Source organism: Canis lupus, chromosome 13, assembly GCF_003254725.2.
Source record: "Canis lupus dingo isolate Sandy chromosome 13, ASM325472v2, whole genome shotgun sequence".
Lineage (NCBI taxonomy): Eukaryota > Metazoa > Chordata > Mammalia > Carnivora > Canidae > Canis > Canis lupus.
Genome location: NC_064255.1, coordinates 31,807,613 through 31,832,094, shown reverse-complemented (window position 1 = coordinate 31,832,094; position 24,482 = coordinate 31,807,613). Strand labels below are relative to the sequence as shown.

The 24,482-nt window shown below is 43.8% G+C and overlaps 1 protein-coding gene across 9 annotated transcripts in view; it reads right to left on the bottom strand.

The window, feature by feature from the left end:
- KHDRBS3 (KH RNA binding domain containing, signal transduction associated 3) overlaps positions 1-24,482 on the bottom strand; it is a 185,504-nt gene that overhangs the window by 3,018 nt on the left and 158,004 nt on the right. For 4 of the 9 annotated variants that reach the window (XM_049092772.1, XM_049092773.1, XM_025451075.3 and 1 more), the window contains 3 exons: positions 7,747-7,908; positions 7,460-7,518; positions 5,009-5,629 (listed from right to left, as the gene is read on the bottom strand). In XM_049092772.1, the coding sequence (XP_048948729.1) occupies positions 5,538-5,629; positions 7,460-7,518; positions 7,747-7,908 (313 nt within the window). In that variant the 3' untranslated portion in view covers positions 5,009-5,537. Of the gene's footprint in view, positions 1-4,012; positions 4,078-5,008; positions 5,630-7,459; positions 7,519-7,746; positions 7,909-24,482 lie in introns of those variants that run through there. The other 5 variants (XM_049092774.1, XM_049092776.1, XM_049092775.1 and 2 more) reach the window with 3 other exon arrangements.

The window sequence follows — 24,482 nt, the reverse complement described above, 5'->3', positions numbered from 1 at the left end:
GCATGATTTCAGGCAGGGGACGACACACACAGGAAAGCACAGAGAGGGATGCTCAGTGGCAAGGCTGGAGGGGCCTGGAGGTGGGACCAAGGCCACTCAGGGGCTTTGTGTGCAGAGCCAAGGAGCCCCAGCTCCACCCCGAAAGCCACGTGGGCCCATCACTGAAACTGAATCCCGTTGAGACTCAGCTTCAATCGGATGGGATTTTCCATTAGACACAAGGAAGATGCAATTTACATTTGAAAACGTTCTACAGCCTTTCTGAAAGATGGAAACAGAATCGAGGCAAAGTAGACTTTGTTATTTTAAATATAATGATAGGCTTTTTTCCTTTCTATCCGTACAAGACACTGAGTATCAATGTAAATAGTAGATATTTGCATAGAAAATAACAAACTTTATTATTAATATTCATTACCCAAACCCTATAAAGTGGCTGATATTTTGGTTAATTAGACTTTTGATTACATTTTTTTCTCCAAATTATTAGTTTTAGACTCTGGGATTCATTTCTCTGTACACAGTGACCAGAGGCACTGTCTAATTTTGAGTTAAACCAATGGAGCCAGACCAGCTGAACTGCAATCCTATTAACAGGAGTGGGGGCTTTGTTTTTGTTGGTTTTTTTGGTCTCTGCTAACTATTCCTAACCATCCCTGACACTGTGTGTTAGGAATCCTATTGATCCACTGACAATGTCACTCTCTCATATTCATTGACTTGCTGAACACTTACTCTGCTGAGAGGATAAAAGGTTAGGGCCCTAGTTTTTAAGACACTCTGTGTCTGGATAGCAGATCAATAGCCAGTGCAAACAGAGGTTTGTACAAAGTTCTTGTCGGAGCGGAGACCGACAAGGCACTTTCTCTGCCTAAGGGGATGGAGAAGGGCAAGCCAAGAGGTGAGGAGGATGTTAGAGTTGGAAATAGGGTCACTGTGTTTGAGCTTCTTTGCAGGATCTGTGAGACCCATCATTCTGTGCCCCGTGCCTCCCAGACGGCATCATCTGTTGCTATCTCTGATTACCTTAGTACAACCGATGTCTCCTAGATGATCCTACTTTCTTATAATTCCATGTTATCTACATAAAGCAACAAATAAGAGCGAGTACCTACATTAGTACTGGACGTGTTTCTACTCCTCCTACAGCAATCCTGAGGTAGCTAGCATTACCGTGCCATTTGGGGTGGGGAAAACTGCCATCTTGACCTCAGTTCATAGAGGCTGAATTACTTAACCAAGGTTATAAAGCTGGTAAATGACAGAGCTGGGATGCGAATGCTTCCTGGAATGCCTTCCCCTAGATGGTTATCTCCCTCTGGTGCTCATGCTCCTGCTGGCACTTGTCCCACCTCCAGCCACCCGCTGGCAGACAGGTCTGTCTTCCACGTGCCTGCACCTGTCCTACCAACTCCTTCCCTGCCCATCTCCCTGGTAGGCTGTTGTGTCTTCAAGGACAGGACTCTGTCATCAGCATTGTATTTTCAGTGTCTGCGGCACAGCAGATGTTACATCAATGTATCTGAATGGATACTGGTACTGATTCAACCCAGAATATCTTGGATAGAAGACGATTCAGAACCTAAATACAGTCAAAGAATCTCTCCAGGAAGGAATCTGGACCTGGGGAGGAACAGACAGAGGAGGGAATACTTCGCAATCGCAATGTGTTGATAATGCTGTGTTGCAGGAGTTACTTTCAGGGAGACCGGTAACATGAAGATTAGCCCCTGCTCATAAAGAGCCTTTGACCCTAAGAGGGAGTCAGTGCTAGTCCAGACCACGGCTAACGACGACTCTGGATTAAAGTGGATGGTTCAAAATTGGCTCTACTGGTTGCAGGGTGTGTGAGTTTTTTACATAAAGTGATCTCACGTTTTGAGGCTTAAGTGTCTTCCTTTGTAAAGTAGAGACGACACTTACCTTCTTGTAGTTCTGAGGAATCAGTGAAATCATTTATTGAGAGTGATGAGCTCATGCTTGGTCATAATGGCAACTTGTAACAACCTAAGTCATATGACATCCATACTAAAACGAGTAAGTATAAAGTAAGCATGTGGCTTCAGAGAGGGCAGACGTCTCATGGCCTGGTGTAACTGGTGAGGACGCCATGGAAGAGCGGGCACTGGGCCAAGCCCTACAGGGCGGGCAAGATTTCTGAGGGTGAAGGAACAGGGGCCAGCACGTGTAATTTGTCAGTCTACTGCTTCCAATCCATCCTGAATTACTGCTGTGTAAGGAAGGCCCACACTTAAATAGCACCCCCGGGGCCTCCTTTGTGTCTAGCACAGGACTCATGCTCAGTACATGTTGTAAAAGAAGCGAATCCCAAGGGGGTAGACAAAGGTTAGGGGAAAGATCTGGGAACTGCGTAATGTGCTCTGAGGGGCCGGAGAAGATGGCTCGTCCACAGCAGAGTCTTCTTGTTGAAATGGGAAGAAATAAGGCTTGGCAGGCTATGTGCCAAAAATGGGAAGCCCCTGGAAGCCAAGCAGGAGGATTCTTGTCTAATAGTATTCCTGGTGGTTCCTGACCTTTCTGGCTCACAATCCCTTTTTATAGTCCAATGGAGCTATGGATTCTTTAAAAAATGAAAATAAACATGGGGCATCTGGGTGGCTAAGTTGGTTAAACACCTGCCTTCAGCTCAGGTCATGATCCCAGGGTCCCAGGACTGAGCCCTGCATTGGGCTCCCTGCTTAGCGGAGAACCTGATTATCCCTCTCCTGCCCTCTCCCTCTGCTTGTACATGCTCTCTTGCTTTCTCCCTCTCAAATAAGTAAGTAAATTTTTTTTTTAATAAACATAACATAGAACAATATTTCCTATGAATGGGCTCTGAAGACCATCTGAGGGTTTAACCTCTAGGGACCTATCTATAACCTCTTACTTAAGAAACCTAAATTATTATTCAATATGCTACTACTCCCCTCCAAAACTACTGAATAGGGATGGAAGTAGTGAAAACTTTCAATGTAATACAACATATTGAAAAAAATGCATGATGTGTCACATTCTCTTTCTGTGCATGGAAAGCCCCCGAGCCTCACCAAAAAAACTCAAAACCAAAAATCTTATTTTGGGCCATGAGAAAAGAAGGGAACCATTTTCTTCTTAACAGTAAGTTAATTATTTCAGGTTAATTTTGGCTATTGGAGGGGAAAACAGCTCAGGTACCCCCCCATACATATTAAATATGGATATTCATCTTGACAATTAAACTTCACATTACTGTTTCACTTTCCAGGTTGCAAAACACTCACAATCTTAGCTCACTCAATTCGCAGTAACAACTACATGAGCTAATAAGCATCACTCTCCCTGTGGTGATGGCCAAAGGCACACAGTCAGGGGCAGAGCTCAGATACAAATACTTTCAAAAAAGCAAGACTCTCTGGAATGTGAGGGCCTAACTAGTGTTTCTGATAGTTTAGAAAAACAAAAAACCGAAAAACAACAACAAGGATACCTTGAGACCAGACTAATGATACATTTCCTTCACATATTCCTAAATTAAAAAAAAAAAAAAAACTTACGAAAATAATTTTATAAGACACACGTTAGAGTACTTGTCTTACAGAAGTAATAATTTGGTTTGCCAAATGCAGAAAGGACAGCAAAGCACACGCACAAAACCAGGCTCTCACAAGCCTAAGATAATTATTGTCAGAAATCTGCAGCATACCACTGCAGTTTTTCACCTATAAATATAGAGACAGTACACAGAGTCAGTTTTCAAGAAACTGGAGTCATATTATGCATTAGGCTGGGTAAACTGCTTTTGCTCCTTAATAGTTTGGACATTTTCCCCGTTATTGACGAGGCTTCTATCTGGGTTGCAGAAAGGAATCCTGAGTATTAAGTGCGGTGGTGACCTGCACCTGTGCCCTCCGCAGGGTCGCTGCTGGTGCTGCTAATCGGAACCAGCGTGGGATATCCGCCATGTGACTTTAGATAAGCATGAAATTGTCTTCATCTCCCGTAACACATCACAGTAATTGGAACAAAAGGCGCTCACCTCTGCTTGCTCCTCGGGCACAACCTGTGTCTCTGACTTCCCACGATGGCTGACATTTCCTAACAAAAGAAAAGACCTTTTTACTCAAAGAGAAGGAAATCTCTTAAGACACAAAAATTACACATTTTACATAATCTACAATTAAAAAAAAAAACCTTAAGCCAAATGATTAAAGAATAACTTTATTAAATATTTGTCAGTTTTAAGAAGTGCCCTCAATTACTAACCACAGAATGTATTACAAACGACTAGTTATGAGGTTTTACATTTGTTTAATAGGGAAGAATCGGCCCCAATTAAACTGACTGAACTAAGGCTTTTTAGATTACTAAAACAAATTAAACTTTTTAAAATGAGAATTTAGGTGATCTTAAAACCTCTCTAAAATGGATAATGAAACTTGCCAAGTTGTAATCTCCCTGGTTTTATTAGTTATATTAAGATAAATTAAGTGAGATTAAAATCTTATTTGATTTATTTACCTTTGACAATGAAGACCGTTTAAGGGTTACACATCCTCAGCCTTGGCGAGTGCGACCTCAAATAGTCAAGTCAGAATGTCTTTAAAAGCTTTGTGCTTAGTGCTTCCAGCATGGAGCGAGGTGTTCATTAAGGTACCAAAATTCTCATAAAAAATCCAAAGTTGCACTAGTGAAAAAACGCTCAACAAGATGAAAACTGATCACATCTTTTTCAGAAAATCAGTAATTATTTTAAAACCAGTTTTTAAACAAGATTTGGTTTTGCGTCGTTTTAACGTGCTACTCACGCAGCGTGACACCATGTGGACTCTTTAAACAGCATTTAAATCTACGGTGAGTAGAGAATGGTACATTTAATTTTATACCATCTTTTAAGTCAGTTGTACAATGTTTAGTGTGACCCTTTTATGACAAGCGTTGTTAAATGAACTCTTTCCCTGTTTACAACTATTTATGAAGGCCTTTTTAAATAAGAGAAACATGAAATTGTTAGCTCACACACACGGAATTTCTTTCAAAAGTTTATTTAGTATCAAGCAAGAGAAGACTTTGCTCAACACTACAGAACATTTCAAGACTTGAGTTACAAAAGAATACCACATTATTTGCACTTGTAATTGGCTTCCCTTTTTACGCATGTTGGCAAGAGAAAAAAACTAGCATATGGCTGAAAGATAAAATAACTAAATTGCTATGGAAACCTTTAAAATGAAAGGTGAGGCTTATGTTAAAAGGATGGATTAACATATTTAGTAAACCTAGTTTTTTGTTTAACACTAGTTAATCAAAGTTATTTTTTTTTCCTTTTGATGACCTATTTTTTCATATACAGACTGGAAATAACAAAATTTTACATGTCTTTTTTTTTTTTTTTTCTGCCCAGGTTGATGTTTCCACAAAGTAGTTTTAAAGTTCCATCCATTCAGATTTTAAGCATTTTGATTTATTTAAAAAGGGATTGTTCATAGAAAAACATTACTTTGAACAGTACACAGGACTGGTGGAGACTGGCTATTTCACAACACCAGACAGTACAATCAGTATCTGCCGTAGGGCTGGTCTCTGTAGACGCCCTTCGCGGTCCTCGCTGCAGGTGCCTTGTGTCTCGAGTTAGCCCAGTCCTCTTGCCCTAAAATCAGGAAGATGAATCACAATTAGATCATTGCCATGGATCCCACTGGCTTCATTTTTCAGAATCTAAGTTAACCCTGAACCAGGGTTATATTGAAGATATACATCCCTGATGTACTGGGGTGGGGGGAAACCAAGGGTATTTACTTAGAGAACAATTACAAACGTGATGGAAAATGGTCATCCCACTAACAAAACCTATCAGTATGAGGAAAAAATGACTTTTGTATCTTAGATGGCAACCGACTTGGCAAGAACTTTCCTTCTGGTCACTGGTTTAACAAAAAAGCTCACAAGCTCAAACAGCAAACTGAACTGCCTTTTGCTAAACGGTAAGACATTTATGAATGGGAAAAGGATCACTCAGATTTTTTTTAACAGCAAAAACAGAGAAAACACAGATAAAGGATTTGTGCAGGCAAAAGGAGACATGGGGATGGGCAGAGTGGAGGAGAATCCTGGTCACCACATCTCCCAGGTCCTTCCACAGCCAAAGTGAAGAATGGAAGTCATGGTCAGGGGAAATGTGGCCTCAACAATACTTCCTGAATACCACATAAACATAATGACAGGATGTCAAGTTTCACTATCATCATACTAAATCCGTACCGGACAAGCGTACGAACAGCAGAAGGCACCCTGTCATCTAGATCTCCTGAAATTCAACACCTGTTCCATCTCAGCACTTTCAATGAGCCATCCAAAGTCTGACAACAAAGAGTTAACATCTCTGCTGCAACATACAGCAATTTAAAAGCCCGGTGTCCACCGAGACCAATTTAAAAAGGCTGTGAAGGAAAAATACTTAAAATGACCTGGTCTTTTGATACAAACATGCAATCAACGTCATTCCCTCAAGCTAACTTGCATCCATTTAAGTAGACAGCATTCAACAAACCAGAGTAGTTCTCTTAAGTGTTTGTTACAAATAACAACAATAACAACAACAAAAATATCCAAGGTGAGGTCATCACGGCTTGGGGCAGGTGATATAACAAAATGCACTTCAAAAGGAACACCGGAAAATGGTTTTTCAGTTATGTTCAGAGAAATGTCAGAACATCCATTAACCAGAATCCTGATTCACTTGCACTGGGTACTAGGCATTTATCAGAGCTTTGCAACTGATTGAAGCTTCCTGTTCTCTGATCTCTTTGCCCTCCGGCAAAGGAGCTTCTTAGTATCATGTTGCTGCCGCCAATTCTTTTAATTAAACCTGTCCTCCTTCTGCATATTGAGACTTTGGACATGGATTCCCCAGCATCTCTACCAGCTCCCACTGAAGTAAGCGGGGGCTTAGCTGTCTCCCCGGAAGCCGGAGAGCGCCTTACATCCCTTTCCTGGCTCAGTGCTTCTGTAACCTTTATGGAATGACTCCCACTGTAACGCTTTTGGAGGGTTTGGGATTGGAGATGAATTAAAATACGAAGATGGGGGTGGGCCAGTCCTTTGAGAGCTGCAGTCTCGACAGCTTCATTTCCCTCCACTGTCAAGAGGCAAAGACACTTCAAAAAGATCCGAGCTATCAAGTGTCTGCAGGCTGGCAAACGACTCTATAAATGAGAAAATCAGCACACGGCAATCAACCCAAACAGAGAATCTAAGTTGAGGATGTGAATCTAGGCAATCTTCTAAGAGTTTTTAGTCCTCTTTAAATATTAAATTTAAATCTTAGAGGAGTTTCCGAAAATAGCAAGATATGCACAGATGAGCCGGAAGGAGGCTGGTGTTAGAGTCAGAAGGTCTCCCCAGTTAGGATCCCGAAGCCGTTTCTACGACCACTAACCCGCTCCATTCCTGGCTCACGTCGCTCGGCCTAGTTACTCACCGTAGGAATCGTAGGCCTCCTCGCTGAGTCCATGTCCGTAATCATAGTAATCAGCACCACTGCAGTGAACAAAACACACACACACACACACACACAAAAGATGAAAACAGGCCACAATATCATGACTGTGAGTTTAAATCCTATTCAGTGAAGTATCCTAAAACTTAGAAGAGACAGCTACCCCAGGGCAGGGCTACACACTGGAGGAAGGAACTCCCGCTGATGGCTGAGATCCGCCCCAGAAACCTCAGACCTTAGGAATCACCAAAGGTTTCCCACCCGAATACCTAATAAATGCGTCTGACACGTTAGCCACAGCAACTGGCCGGTGAGCACAGAGTGAGTGTCCCCTGTGCGTGACGGATCCGAGGCCTGCGTGTCGTGCAAGGGCAGGGTCTGCACAGACGGTGGGTGTGCGGTGGACAGCCTCACGCCCGGGGCCCGGCACCCTGGGAGGGGAGAGGAGGGAGAACCACGGGTCTGCCCGACGGAAGGGAGGCCAGGGCTCCCTTCCTCCTTAGCTCCTGCGGGCCCTGCCTCCCAGAAAACCCGCTGCGGTGTGACCTGCGGGCGTTGGGCCCTTTACACCAGGGACTGAGATCTGCTGTTCCGTTTGGCCGGCACCACGGCATTAGCGTCAGGAGGTCAGGGCGATGCCAGAGTCGTGGCCGGACAGCAGGGAGGCTCCCGGCCTCGCCGCGTCTGAGGATGGAGGCTGAGCATCTTTTCAGAGCACAGGCACAGCTACGTCCTTGTGTCCAGCATCCTTGAGATACTGGGGGGGCTGGAGGGAGCCTGTTACCACGGCCATGCTGCGGGGGATGTGGCAACAGGCCACACACACACAGTGCATGTGAACCACCCGTGATTTTTTGTAGGAACAAACCTAGGGAAAATCTAGATTACTAAACCATGGCAGGCATAATTAGTTTATGATGCTATTTTGAGTAGCCAAGGAAGAGCTTCCACTCACCCTCTCAGGCTTTCCGCTTTCCCACTCTGCTTAATTTTGTAGGGAAACAATCATCCTGAATGTGTTATCTTGGATTGTCATGGAAATAAACATTCTCATTATTCCAACCTCATGCAATCAAGTAAGAAGTTCTAATCAAAATGGAAAATGATCCAGCTCGCTGCTTAACACCTTAGGAAGTTGCAAGATGAATAACAAAATCCACGGCGTGAGTGGTGCTGTGTGCCAGCTGCCGAGATCCCACGGAGTCCTCCCAGCAGCCCCTGGGGTGAGTGGAACTGTCATACCCATTTTAGAGACAAGGATGCTGCTGCAGATCGGAAAGCCAGGACGCCAGCCTATACCCTCACGGAGAACACACAGGTGTCACCCTTGTTGGTCAAACACGCCTGGCTTTCCTGCCGCACTTCCTTTGTCAGGTGAGCGGTACCAGAGACTCCTGGCCTCTGCTGACTGTGGCACAGCACGGAGATCCTAGGAGGAAGCGGTAAGCAAGGGGGGCAGGTTCCTTTTTGCCTCAAGCATGTGCGGGTGACTCTTCACATCTGCTCCTCCTCCTGCCAGAAATGTTCTTCTTTCCTCTCCTTCCAAGCTCCCCACTACTCAGTCTGTAGCCAAAATGCTTCCCAGTTTCCCAGAGTTAGGCTGGCTCCCGGGGCGGCACACCTTGCTTGCTTCTCGCCCTCCTCTGGCTGCCAGGCCCTCATTCTACGTGCACTGAGTGAGTCCACGGAGGAGTCGCATCACGCTGGCTTCCTGGAGAATGTGATGCTCCAGCAGTTCTGAGCAACCAACCAGGGGGGTGAAGCTGAGGTAGAGGTGCAGAGAAGGGGCAGGGGGGTGGCGGCAAGGGCCTTCCAGGCTGAGGGTACAGCACACAGGAGGCACAGATGCACCAGACAGCCTGAACAATTTGAGTGTCTACAGGCACTTCCATCACACAGAGTTAATAAGCACTGATAAAACGCTGAGGCTAGAATATTCCTCGGTACAAAATGCTTCCTCCATGTGCAAAATATAGGTCAGATCTTGTTATCCTGGTTTAATCACATCCTCACTAGTTAATTAAACATCGTGTAACATACTGGTTACGATGGGAGCTCTCTGGCACGGAGATAGAACATAAGCTCTCTGGAATGTGCCATTAAGCTCCTTGGCTTTTTAAATGTTGCCCAGGAAGAGAAGAGCCACTTCTACAAGCTGACCTAGTATATACCACGTGGAAACGTGCGATTTTCCTAAGGAGGCACCTGTAGCTACGGGGTTTTATAAAAAGGTCTCCAGGTTGAGAGCTGACGCTCCTCGGGAACGTGGCAGAGGGGCAGGGAGTATGAGAGGCAGGGCACTCTGCTCAGTGAGACCCTGCATATCTGCCTGAATGGTCACCTTAATATCTCCCTCAAACTGCCCTCCGTGGGGATGAAACGGTTGAGGCTCGGTGAGGCTGAGCCACCTGCCCAGAGTCACACAGCCCAGAAGGGACAGTGTCTACGCTCAAAGCTCAGGATGCCACCACCCCCAGGTGCTGAAGACCTGTGCTGGCAGCGGACCGCTCACTGCAGCGGGGCCACCATACACAGGCGGTTCCTGTTCACTCTGACCTGCCCCAATACTGTTCCAGAGTGTCTTATGTGCCCCCTCTGGGGCTTACAGGATCCCTCCTCGTGCTCAGAAGTCTAAGGATCCACATGAACTCACTGTCGTGTGGTCATGGTCAATTAGCGCCGCCTTACTTTGCTATCTGCTCTCAAGCTCCCTCTCTCCCTTTCAATAGTCCTAATTCTCTCTCGAGGCAGCAAACATACCTGTGGTGAGAAGGAAACATGAGGGACGAGCTAAAGAGGATCACAGGAAACACTCATATTAAAAAATTAAAATCAGCAAAAACAATCAATATAAGAAATAATATTGCTTTCCTACCTTCTAAGGCTTTATAGCTTTAAATGTGAGAACTGCCTTTCAAGTAGAACATTTTTTTCATCTTGAGGACAGAAATTCAGCAACTAACCTCTTGATGAAATGTCAGTGTCAAATACTGGTCAAGACACTGGAGTCTGAACCGGGCCCCCACCTGCCGGGCTCCCTGGGAGAATAATCCCACTCACTGTCTTTGTGCTCCGGCCGTCAAACCCTGGGCCTGCTCTAGATGCTGCTCAGACCTGGGCGCCTTTGACATTCTTGATGGCTCGTGCACAGCATTTGGCCACAAAGTAGTCAGAATGACTTCTCATTTTGTTGAAAATAAAGTGGCTAATGTTTCACAGAAACTCAGCACTAAATTAAATGACCCTCAGTCCCCTTTCCAAAGGTCAGAAGTTACAGCATAATGGCTCCTTAGACAAATAAAAACCCCGATGTTCTTGAGAATTTTATCTGTTCCACAAAGTGAGTTACGTCTTCATGGGCCTAAACGAATTTCCTTTACGGAGACAGGTCCCCACTGTGTAACTCAAAGCTGTAAATGGCAGGCACTGAAGTTAACCAACAGAGAGGTCAAACAATTGCTTTTTGACCCAACCAAGTCTTTATTAAACGGACTGAACAGTAATGCACATCAGTATAGACTGGGCATTTGTCAGTGAAGTGCCCTAAAACCGTTCAGCATAAAAAAATCGGAGGCGAAGAATGTTTCCAATGAGTGGGAGGGTAAGAGGTAACATAATTTGGTCCAGCAACGGTCTGGTGATAAGACAATCTCAGTTTTGACAAGTGAAAACTTTAAACTGACATTTGCTATCATTTCACCCAGTTTCTGATTATTTATTGCAAGACTGTCATCAAGCCAGGAAGCTGGGAGCAGCTGAGCCCCATTCTCATACCTGTCAGTTCCACTGAATTGCTTTGCCAGCGCCTCATCTCGTGCACCTCAAATGTCTATTAGCCAAAGATGTGTCCTATTTCCCAAGGATAAACTAAAAACCCAACATACGGCAAAAGGGAAAAGACACTAAAAATCTCTTCACTTGTGCATACAACACGTAACATTAATACAGGTAAGAAAACACAGTAGGCCAAAGAGGCCTCAACTCCATCAAAACGGACCCAGGGAAGCTGCTCCCCGAACAGAGCAAGAGGGGACTGCTCTTATTGGTACTATGGCCACACCTGCCGGGGCCTTTTCTTCCTCCACGCTCCACCCCATCTCAGTGGTGGAAGGAAGTGCAAGGATGCAGTCTAACTCCTGGCTTTCCTGAAGGTTCTTGGTTCCATCGACCAGGACCAAGAAATGGCCCTCTGCACGGAGAGACAACACAGGGAGTAAGGAGCAAACTGTAGCCCTAGGATCAAGTCAATCACTAGTTAGACCTTCTACTCTCCATTGACAGGGGTCCAAGAGGAGGACAGAAATTCTGAGTCCCCAGCTAACCCTGTCCCCGTGGGATTGAGAAGGCAACCTGACATCTGCCTGTCCCCTGTCCTTTCAATTTCTTCAAGACTCTCCACCAATTTCTACTTTAAAGTCACTGACACCAATCTCATTAGCCCCCTTGTTTATTTATGTCAGCTCAGCAAGTTCTAGAATACTAGGACTCCTAACGTCTTGCCCACCCACTGCTGTCTACCCACATCTCCTACCCAACTCTGCAATCCTTTCACCATGCCCCCTAAAATCCATGGCCCGCCACTGGCAAAACCCGCCATATAGTCAGAGTTTCTAGTTTGCTCAGGGCAAAGAAGGTTGTGCAGTCATTCTTTTCACTGGCTATTCCCTTTGCCTGGAATGCTCTAGTCTCCAGATATCTGTGTGGCATCACCTTTCTCAAGTCTTTGCTCAGATGATGCCATCTCAACAAGGCCTACTCAAGATCACGACTGTAATCCCCCTGGCTCTGGTAACCCGCGTCCACAGTACTCTGCTTTATTTTTTTCTACAGCATGTTTCACTTTCCATTATACTATCTACTTAGTTATTATATTTACTGTTTTCTCTCAGTAGAATGAGAATGTATGCTCTACAGGGAGGGCACTCGAGGCTGTTGTATTCAACAACATACCTCAAGTTCCTTTAGAACAATGCCTAGTACAAGGTAGATGCTCAGTAAAATTTGTCAAATACATGGACTTAATTACAACAAAATTACTGAAAAATTATGTGGCAAGGCAATGCAAGAAAGACAAAGTATTTGCAGTGAATAAAGGGGAACGAGACATGGCTCCTCTCGCCTTAATTCTAAAGGTGTAAGATGGACTCAAAGGACTTAATATTTTTCGGGTGTTGGATAGACTTGAAAAGTACAATTAAGAGGAAGCACTAAGCCCAAGTGTGGTCCTATATTTAGGAAATACTTTTGAGCACTTACTATCTGAAAGACACCATTCTGAAAAATGGAGATAAAGAAATAAACAAGGTGTGTTCTCTACTCTCAAGAAGGTAACAAAGATGAACAGGTACACTTCCACAGAACAGGGTATAGGTGTGGATGAGCATGGATGTGCGTTCAAAATACCTTGGGATCAATCAGAGTCATTTTATTGGGAGGTGAGAGAAAGGCATGCAGGTAACACATGCTTGGCTGAGGGGCTGAACGAGGAGGGAGGAAGTGACATTGTGAGTGGGGGTCAGACTACAAAGTAGTTCATGAACTCTCAAAAAAGGGGGAATTACTCTACTGGTTCACCTGGTACACACAGGTCTCTGACAGTGTGCGCCCCTGTGTATTTTTTCTCATTGAAGCTCATGGCAAATTGTTGAAGTAGGTATTATTCTATCTCTTTTATATATAATAAAATCTGAAGCTCTGAAAGTTACCTAAACTATCCAAGGATGAACATGAACAAGTAAGGCCCAAAGCTGTAAGTCAGGTCTGTCTGCAGCCACAGCAGATCTTTGTACAATGGGAGCTGCCTCTTCCTCCTCTATGATGCCAAGGAGTTTGGAGTTAATCCGTGTGAATCCTTTGGGCAGCAAAGTTAGGATGGTCTGTTTATTCTTGCCCCTAATCCTTTCCTCATCTCGTGTTATGTTCACAGCTCTCTGGGCACTTGGTACGCCCTTCAATGTAAATGAACAACTTGTGTCTTCAACTTCTGATTTTTTTCTTTTACAAAATTCTCTCTCTTCCCCTTAATCTTCTTAGTTTTTCCATCCTGGTCACCCTACTTAGGTTACCTCTGAAGTTTTGGGTTCTGTCTTCCATCCCAATCTATCATACTTGCTGGCACTTTGTCCTTTGGTGATACTCAATGGCCTTCTTTAACATTTAATCCCCGGCTAACCTAACCGGTTTGGCCTTTGTGGCTTCCATGTCTTTTTACCCACATGAAAGTTTAATTACTTATTTTACAATCACCTTCTATTCTTTGAGCTCTGTTCTGTCCAAATGTTAGTTTTTCAGTTTGCTGAGTCCAGTTTTTTTTTTTTTTTAATGTTTAGTATATATTGGATATATTTCATTTTTTTGATTTGAGATTCTCAGTTTGCTTGTCTGGGGATGTTACCTCCTGTTTAAAATAGCTTTCATCTGGTGATTGTGAAAAAGGGACAGGATATATGATTGGGTGGGATATGCAGTCATTTGTCTCCTGTGTCTGGAGCCCCTGGTTGCCCTACAGGGTGGCACTGTCTAAGGTCTGGCTTTGCCCGGCTCCAGCTGTAATTTGGGAATAAATACCACTACCCTGCACCGCAGAGCACCCCTCATGGCAGGGCCAAATGAGCCTGGCTGCTCCAAGTGCAGCTCTCCAATCAATTCTCCTGGTGCCCCTTCTTCACAGTCATTGGACCTCCCCATCACTGCAACACATATCTCTTCCACGGACGGGGCTTTGTTTCGTTTTGCTATCCCATAGATCTCCATCCATTTGCTTTCCCTTCCTCAGGAATCTGTCACTTCCTGGGATTCTGAAAGGGGAGAGTGAGTGGAACAGGTAGGTGTTCTTAGTCCATCCTCTTGATTCAATCTTCCTCGCTCTTTTAAAGTCCTTTTTGGTTTATAATGCATTATAGATTATCCCTTAATCCTCAAAGCCCCTGTCTGAAGCAGACATGATATTTAGTTCTACAGGTGAGAAAAATGAGGTTAGAAGATGGGAACTGTGTGTCCTCTGTCGTGCTGACTCCTAGCATGCAGCAGCATCCCCAAATCAAAGAGCAGAGAAAGACTAATATCAACACTAAGACACAGCACTGTCCATGTCTCAATCAAGAGTCTGTAATAAGGGTATGTTCTTGCGATGGTTGTGACAATTTTCTCGGGTGGGAGGTGAATCTGGAATTCATCCCAGAATTCATCTTTAGTGATTCTCTTCCAAAGTTACATTAGTAATTTCTGTGCTGTTCAAACTTAACATAAAAGGCTTGGTGTTTTTCTGGATTATTTTGGCCCATTCCTTTGAGATAAAATTTTATCTATAATCCTTTTGATAAAAATTAATATTTTAGCAGACATCTAGTCTGGCCCACATTCATTACCTGGCAGGACGAACTACGGGACTGGGCACATGTGGCCCAGGTAACAGCTCCAGACCAGCTGCCCCCAGTCTAGCGCCTCCAAGGTACTCAGAGCCTGTCATCCTCATGTAACTATTAGGAATTTTTACAGATAAAGCAGAATAAATGAAAAGTAATACTCAAAATGAAATTCTGGGAGTACTCTTGTTTTCCCATTATCACAGATAACTGAAATATCTGAAATCCTTCAGGATAAGTGGCTAAAAAACCCTCCAATCTGCTCTCAATGAGGGCCCTACGTCTCAGTCCTTTCATAACATTTAATAATATTTCCCCAGGAAGGTGCTGAATAAATGTTTCTGAACTGGGCTGCACGAGCCAGAGGGAAGACTTCTCGTTACTACCAACCGCTCTGCTACATTGGGCCCTTCCCTGGTGCTTGGTCATTCCAGCTCCTACAGGGGGCCGCTCTCTGAACTGCACTGCTGTCCTCTACGATGGGAGAGATGGCGGTAACGTGACTCCATTCCCATCTTCTATGTTCTGCCAAGTGTGTTGCAGATCTAAATGCAAGGCTGTTAATCTGTTGCCCTCTTCCCCTGAGGACTGCAAATTTGGACAAGGCAGCCTTGATGTGGGAGGGAGGCACGTGCCAGGCCCTCTCCCCACGCACACTTGGAGCTCACAGCATCCCACTGTGGGACAGACACAGGGTGATGACCCTTCTGCCCTCAGGGAGCTTATGGTGTGAGGACAATTCATTGGATGGGAAGGCTGTACAGGGTTAAACTGCTTTAGGGAACTTCCTTCATTCTTCTCTTGCTGCTGGATCCATCTCTAAGCTAACGCTCTCCCAGAGCAGCAATAGAATTTGCGTCTGCAAAATGGCCTAGAGCAGCGGTGTTCAAAGTATGGCCTGTGCACTCCTAAGAGCCCCTGCCATCCTACAGCGGGCCCACCAAGTCAAACTATTTTGACAAAAATAAGCCGATGCTATTCTTCTTTTTCACTGTGCTCACATTTCAAGCAGTGTGGTGGGTAAAACTGTCAGTGCTTTGGCAAGAACAAGGCAGCCGCACCAAAATATACTAGCAGTTAAATTAAGAAAAGTACTTTCATTGGAAAATGTCTTGATGAAGCAGTACAAATGACTAATTTTAATGAATCTCAACTGTTAAGTCCACACCTTTTGATGACTCTGCATGATGACACGAGTGTGCTTATGGGGGAGTTCCGCTGGCTGCAGCGTGGACTGAGCTTAGGCTCTGCGCACAGCACCTCGTCTATTTGCAAGAAGGAAGCGCGGACAGACCGTGGTTATGCAGATGTACGTATGTGGCAGATTTGTTCTCAAGAAAAACTGACAGTATTTGTTACCAATGATAGAATTCAAGGTTTCAGGTATACACTACAATTCTGAAACATTAGTATTTACCCCTATAAATAGGGGTGGATAGGAAGCCAGGACTTAAGGACATTCTCTGTTGAGACTGCGGGTGGTAATAATGAATATGATTTTTTTCTATTACACAAGGAAATGTGTTCCAGCGTTCTGAAAATATGCACAACTCAGTGAACCAGTATTTCTTAAATGACCCACATGTGATGTTTCCAAATCCACCAAGCATAAAATGAACAAAGGTATTTTAATGTAACTGAGTATGAAAAGTTTATTGACATGGTTTCAGAATCCACATTATAACTAACCTTAGGAAACTACCACCTGCCAAGCTTTGGTGTAGTATCAAAGAATATCCATAGTTACATGGAAAGCTGTCAAAATACTTTTTTTTCTCTTTTCCAGCTACATATTTGCTGTTCCAACTACTTCAACCAAAACAACATGTTACATCAGACTGAATACAGAGGTAGATATAAGAACCTAGCTAGCTTCTGTTAAACCAAATACTGAAGATATTTGCAAAAGTATAAAACAATGCCACAATTCTTACTAATTTTTGTCTTGGAAAACAGTGATTTTCCATAAAAATAGATTACTTAATGTTAACATTAAGTAATGGATTGCAACTGTTATATATTTCATGATTAATAAAGGTTTTTGAATGTTTCTGTTTTAATTTTACATATGATAAATGTTAAAAGATATGAGCCATACATACCAAGCCACCTGCAGCCCTTACTAATTTTTGAGAGTATAAAGTATAAAGGAGTCTGGAGCCCAAAACCTTTAACCACAGGCATAGGATACTTGCCTGTAGGAAGTATGAGGAAGGCAGAGTTACTATTATACACTTGCTGGAAGAATAATTCTTTTATCTGGAAAAATGTCTCACTGTGCATGTAACTATGGGGGAGGAAGGCTCACTCCCAGAGCTAGCCTGGGGGACAGAGCTCAATGTCACAACTGCAGCCCCAGATCTCACACATACCAGGATTAATAAACCAGGTCTTCCGGGCATTTGGCAAAAAGTCAGGGGAGACTTAAGCTTCTTATGAGCAGGGCAGATACGTAGATCCCCCCAGACCCATTGGCATGGTTTTAACATGAGGGCAGTTTCAATCCCCTCACTGGTACATGTCACTTTCTATTGCCTAGAATCTAAGAAAACAGAGACAGACGCTGAGGTCTGAAATAAATTATTCTCTTTAGGAATTAAAAATTACATACATTTGCCAATAATTGGAATATTTAAATATTCAATTTAAATGGCCAGATATAATTTACAGTTTCATCAGGGAATCCCTCTTTTTCTGAGAGGAAGGTTCAGTAATTCTATTAGCACAAAAACTTAAGGTCTGATTTTTGGAACTCGTAGACCTTTCACAGCTAACATCATTAACCTGACCATCAGATATTCCACTGCTCAGAAGACCCATCACAAGGCCTGCAGGGGAGGGAAAACAAAAGCAGACTTAAAAAATGATTTTGCAAGGTGCCCGGGTGATACAGTTGGTTAAGCCCTAGAATCTTGGTTTTGGCTCAGGTCATCATCCCAGGGTCTCTGGCTCTGTGCTCAGCAGGGCGTCTGCTGTGGTTCTCTCCCTCTGCTCCTCACCCCATTTGCACATGTGCACGCACACGCTCTCTCTCTCTCTTAAATAAATAAACCTTTAAAAATAATTTTACTGCGTTTCTTTAGCTCAGAAATTAGATTTGGCAAAAAAAGTAAGTGGAAAATGGGGCTTAAAACGATGGGGGGGGGGAGTTATTCCTGCCCCCTATTCAAACAACTAAGAATTTTTTTTTAAAATATTTTATTTATTTATTCATGAGAGAGAGAGAGAGAGGCAGAGACACAGACAGAGGGAGAAGCAGGCCCCATGCAGGGAGCCTGATGTGGGACTCGATCCCAGGTCTCCAGGATCAGGCCCTGGGCTGAAGGCAGCGCTAAACTGCTGAGCCACCCGGGCTGCCCAAAAACAACTAAGAATTAACATAAATTTCAGTTTACAATGGAATCCTATTTAAAATCCTATTTTAAAAATGGGTTGATACCAAATACATACACCATAAATATATTTTTTAAATTGTAACTGAAAATTTAAAAAATTTTTAAAATTAAAAAAAAATATTTTAAAAATAGGATTTTAAAGATTTATTTATTTATTTGAGAGCAACTGAACAGAGGGAGGAGCAGAGGGGGAAGGAGAGAGAATCCCCAGCAGACTCCCCACTGAGTGTGAAGCCCCACAGGGGACACGATCCCACAACCTTGAGATCATGACCTGAGGTGAAACCAGGAGTCCGGGGGATCCCTGGGTGGCGCAGCGGTTTAGCGCCTGCCTTTGGCCCGGGGCTCGATTCTGGAGGCCCGGGATCGAATCCCCCATGGGGCTCCCAGTGCAGGGACCCTGCTTCTCCCTCTGCCTATGTCTCTGCCTCTCTCTTTCTCTCTCTCTCTCTCTGTGTGACTATCATAAATAAATTTAAAAAAAAAAAAAAAAAAGAAAGAAACCAGGAGTCCAACGCTAAACTGACCAAGCCACCCAGTCAGCCCTTAGAGACAAAACAGGATTTAAAAATGACAGATGAGAAAACCGAGGTTTTTCTTCTTCACTAATAGATTAATAATTTTTAAAAAATCAACAAAACTGGTTATACTGTAGTCTGCATTAGTCATCTTATTTTGTGAAACAGGCTATTACAATCTGAATTTTACTGTGACATGAATAGTAGCTTATGTTTCTGTAAATTCAGTAAGAAGAACACATTCACTGAACTTGGCGCAAGTCTTGTCCTTGTTCTGCTCTCCCTCGTAGGCAAACCGAGGCCTGCCCGCTGCAGGCCCAAGAGCACAGGCAGGCAGGGAGGGGGGGAGGGCCAGCCCTGCACAGGGCAGCCCCCCTCCCAGGGCAGGCAACTTCCGGTTCTCAGGGTCTTGGCTCTGCCATGTGCAGCTGCTTTGAAGCAAATGCTCTGAGCCAAGCACTCCGGGCCTGCATTCCTTTAGTCACTCATGGATTCAATTAAAAAGAGGAAAAAATCACTACCTTCAAAAAGCTTATATTCTAACGGGCGGGAGAGACAATAGACAGTTTGTATATAAACACTCCAGACACGGGGAGAAGAGCAACAGGAAGACAGAAACGCCTGGACTACAGCTGTTTCTTGACACGCTGCTCAGAGAACCCTCTTTGCCATGTAGTTCCGGGAGAAGCATCTTGAAGGCAATGAAGGAGGGACAGACACCACCTGGGGGAGCAGGATCCCTGGAGGGGGACTGTCAGGAGCAGGTGCAGAAGGTGGGTGCACTCTGGGACACCTAGGGGCCTGCAGGGCGGGGCGGAGGCGCAGAGGGCCTGGGCGGGGAGGCCAGGGAGAAGGAAGGTCACATAGGGTCACAGGCCACAGAGAGCCTTTGTTTCTGTTTATACCTCAAGTGAGATGGAAACTTACTGGAAGTTTCCCTGGCGTCAAGGAGAACTGGCACCGCCATTAACTGAGATGGGGCAGGTGTGGTAAGGCAGCAGGCCGGGGACACGCCAGATTTGAGCGGCTTCTCTGACCTCTGGGAAGGGAAAGCCCCAGGTCAGGAGACACGGCTGCACCGGACACGTCACCACATAAAAGGTACTTGCAACCCTGAGATGAAGAGCTCACTCAGGGACTACATGCGAATGCAGGGAGTGCAGTTTTGGGATTAAAAAGAATCCTTGGGCAGGTAGCTTACTGAGTTCCAGCTTCTAGAAGTGTCTGAAAACAAAGGGTGCCCCATGCAAACACCAAAGGAGGGAAGAATGAGTGAAGTGTCCGGCTCGCAGCTGCTGCTCAGGAAGGCACGGGGCAGCCGGGTGTCTGAGGAGAGGTGGCAATGGATGAGTAATAATTAAGGGAGTTCACGTCCACACAACACTTCTCACTGGCTTGTCACTTCGTCAGTGAAATAAACGGTGAAATAAACGGTGACTATTATTCCTAACCCTATTGTTGTAATTACGTTTGCAAAGCCTCATTTCAGACGTAACAATTGCTTTGTCAAATGAAAAGATTTTAAATGCTCACACAGGTTCGCCACAGAAACCAGAGACTGAGTTTGTCATCTGTAGCTGATCTTCCACTTCTCCACCGTGAAACGCTTCTAAATTGGCCCTCACTAGAAAGTCCAGGAACTCAGAGGTACTTCACCGAATCAAAGGGAAGAAATCGACCTTGAGAGATCATGTGGCCCATCCCCTGCCTTCGGGCTAAATTGTCTTAATCATCTGAGAGAAATGATTCCCTCTCAACTTTTCAAAGACTTCCAGAAATGAAGCCTGAATAACTTGCCACAGTAACACACTTGAACAGGCCTGCCAGAAAGTGCTTGTTTTATGTTTAACCTTAATCTCGCGTGAGACACTCAGGTTCTTTTTTCTTTCATTCTGTGCTCCACAGAGCTGGAAAGTACCACCTTCTGTGTAAGAAGGCTCAGGAAGATGGATCTGTAGACAAAGCGGCCAGGAACCCCTGAAGCAAGCCTAAGTTAAGGGAGGACCTACTTCAACAACCACAACTATCTGCAGCTTGCCTTTGGGCAGCCAGACACCAGAGGTTGCACGTAACAGTAATAACGGGCCACACCCACCCAATGTCTATTGTGAGCCACAGAGTGTGCAAGGTACTCCCCACAAATGACCTTTCATCTTTAAAACGAATTAGCCATTGGATATTATCTCTACTTTCAAAGTTTAGGTTCAAAGCAGTACCACTTTTCCACCATTTCAGATGAGAGAAACTCTCGTTACGCTGTCTCTTGAGAAAGATGATCTCAGTAGAAATTCATGAGATTCAGCTACCACCCTCATTGAACATTTGTTCAGCAGATATTTATGGAACATCATCTATGCCCCAGACATTGGGGATGCAGCAGTGAAACAGATTTGGTTTTTGTGATAAAATCCGTTTGTCTGGTGTGCAAATCAGACAGCGTAAGTGGGCAAAGAGATAAGGTGATAAATGAGACACCCAGAGCTCTAAAGGAACTTAGAGGCTGGGTGCCTGAGTCAGTTTTGGGGGACACAGGCATGCTTCCCAGAAGAAGAAAGATCTAAGCTGACACCTAGGAGAAGAGCCAGACAAGGAGAGAAAAGCATTCCAAGCAGAACAAAGACATTCTATCTGGCTTGGTAATGAGAAAGCAGCCAATCAGAGACAGGAAATGACTGCTCTGAAGTCCGGCTCCTACAGCACCACAGAGTCAGGATTGAATCTAGTTACTGTCACCTCCCAGATAGACTCCACACCACTGGCTTATCACCACTATTTGTCTCCCATATTCTCAGAAAGATAGGAAATATATTTGGGTACTTAAAAAAAAAAAAAAGCCATGTAATTCTGAGAGACCAAGAGATGATGGATTTTAGCTCTCCCAGAGCCAAAAGCAAAAGCCAGAGAGCCTCTGGGGGTGCTGGACATGGGTCCTCCCAGTTGCATGGGTGTACACACAGGTAAGCATTCAAAGAAATCATATACTTCAGGTAGGTGTGAATTTATGTGCTTTGCTATATAGACATTATGTCTCAGGAGAAAGAGAAAAATCCTAAAGAACAAAAAACTATTTGCTAAAAGGTAAGAGTCGTTAGGCATTTGTCGTCTGTGTAGCTCACACATTTTTCCATTCTTTCCTATCAAGACTCCTTGTAAGACCGGGGGTGAGGTGCTAGTGATAAGGCATCAGCCCCCAAAACTTCTTTCTCAGACACTTCTGCAGGTGGCATAGAAGCAAACTTCCAGAGTGATGCTTCTGGGAAGTCTCCTACCAGAAGGCTGACTCAGCCAGGAGGTACAGCATTCTCCTCTTCTTCTTCCTCCTTTCTGTACAAACCCCAGTAGGATGGTTGGCACTAAAACAGGCATCTCGAGATGGGGAGGAGCCTCAGGACACAGGGTGGGGGAAAAGGAAGGAAGAGGCCTGGGTACTTAGTAACTGTAAAGATGTATCCCAGAAGTCTGCAGCTGCTTATGTTCTTACATAAGAGAAAATAAACCTCTCATTTGTTTGAGTTTATGGGTAATTCAGAGCTCATCCCAGTCCTAAAAGATAGAGCTCTGCATTCTGAAATAAGGGATGTTGAATATCTCTTTTTCTGATGCAGAGATATTCAACTATGCTTTCTTATTTGAACATCAAAACCGTCTGCTGTGCCACTTCTTTATCAAAAACCTGCTTAAAAGGTTGCAGATGGTTCTCCATAATTAAAAAAAAAGCAACAACTTCGAATTCTGATTAGATTCCAAGAAAGAGGAAAAAGTAAAAAGCAAAGAATTTGTTTACAGGAGTTATATCTGGTTCACATTGTGCCTTTTCTCTTCCTCCAACACCTCTGAGCTGTGCCTGCGAACAGGTCTGTGATGCTGTGTGCATGTTTCGCAGCAGCATACACTAATGCTGATGATGTGATGTCCACGCACTGCTAACGTTACTTTCTTTAGCGATGTGTACCTTCACCTTCAAGCAGGTATCTTATCTTACTGTCATCATTTTGGAAGAGTGTCTAGAATTAATAGTTAAGAACCAGGCTTTGGAGTCGAACAAAAGTATTATCAGAAGCCAGGCTCCAGTATTTACTGTGTGTGTAAACTGAGGCACAGTTAATCCAATTTTCTCATTTGGAGACAGGTTTTTTTTTTTTTTTTAAGATTTTATTTATTTATTCATGAGAGAGACACACACACACACACACACACACACACAAACACAGAGGCAGAGACACAGGCAGAGAGAGAAGCAGGCTCCATGCAGGGAGCCTGACGTGGGACTCGATCCTGGGTCTCCAGGATTACACCCCAGGCTGAAGGCAGCGCTAAACCACTAAGCCACTGGAGCTGCCTAGGAGACAGGTTTTAAAACTAAATCTTTCAATGGCTCAGTTGGTCAAGTGTCTGACTTTGGCTCAGCTCATGATCCCAGGGTCCTGGGTCCTCCACTTTGGGCTCCCTGCTTAGGGGGAGTCTGGTTGTCCCTCTGCCTTTCCTCCTGCTTGTATCTGTCTGTCTCTCTCAAATAAATAAATACGATCTTTAAAAAAAAAAAAACTAAACTAAACCTTTCATAAGATTGTTATGAGGTTCATATAAGATCATGGAGTTCATACATACCTAAGGACAGTCGCTATTAATATCATTAGAGCAGAGGTTCTTTCTAAACCAGTAATAATTTTCTCAGAGTTCTTATTTTGATGTTACATGATTCATTTTTGCTTAGAGAGGATGTCACCTTCAGTGATACAACTCTAACAACAACAACTACAACAAAAACCCAAAACCCAATAGCTAATAGTTTCCTTCTGTTTGCACAGCACTCCACAATTTCATAACCTTATTTAACTTTCCAGAAGGTAAGTACTATTTTGCCCACTCCCTTTATTAATTAAATATAAGGTTTCATAAGGTTTACTGTTGGCTTGCTAAAATTCACACAACAGATGACAGAGCTGAGATTCAAAGTTAGACCTTTTTTTTTTGACTCAAGCTTCAATATTTGTATTATAGCTATTAATTGCAACAATGAATTACTTTTTCAGAAACATCAACGTTTAGAACTAAGATTTCTTATGAATGAACACAAGAAAACAGACTCTTTTTATAACTTTCTTGGGCAAAAGAGGATATAAAAATTGTTACCAATTACGTACGTCAGCACTAGACATCCCAAGAAATTTTAATGAAAATTCTCTGTATGAAGCATCAAGATTGTGTATTAGAATGTGATAGAACATAACTGTCACCAAGGACTGGAGTTTTGAGGGAAGCCCTGCAAAGGCAAAGGGTCGGGGGCATGAGTCCCCAAGTCACAAGGATATTGGGAAGGTTGCTGAGAAGTATTTTCAAAAGAATGAAGTATGTACCTACAAGTTTAAAAAATATAAGATTTTTTTGGACAGCAAACAAAATGAAGGTTGGGTTTATGAGCCTATTTACTTGTATCTGTAAAGACCCAAATCCAACTACACTGCGAGCCAAGGCACATAATCTTCCAGTACTGGTTCCTCTGGCTCTTTCCATTGCATTCAAAATGGTCTATCAACATTTTATGAGCAGTTTACAGTATTTCGTGGCATCATTTGTTAATGGAATTGTTCATGGGATCTTGAATTTGTTTTTGCAGCCAGTCCTTCCATCTGTTATATGGAGGTATCTTTTGGAAGAGATTTCTGATACATTTGATAGTGGGGTATCAAAGCCATTATCTATTACTCCCAGAGAAATTTGATTGTGA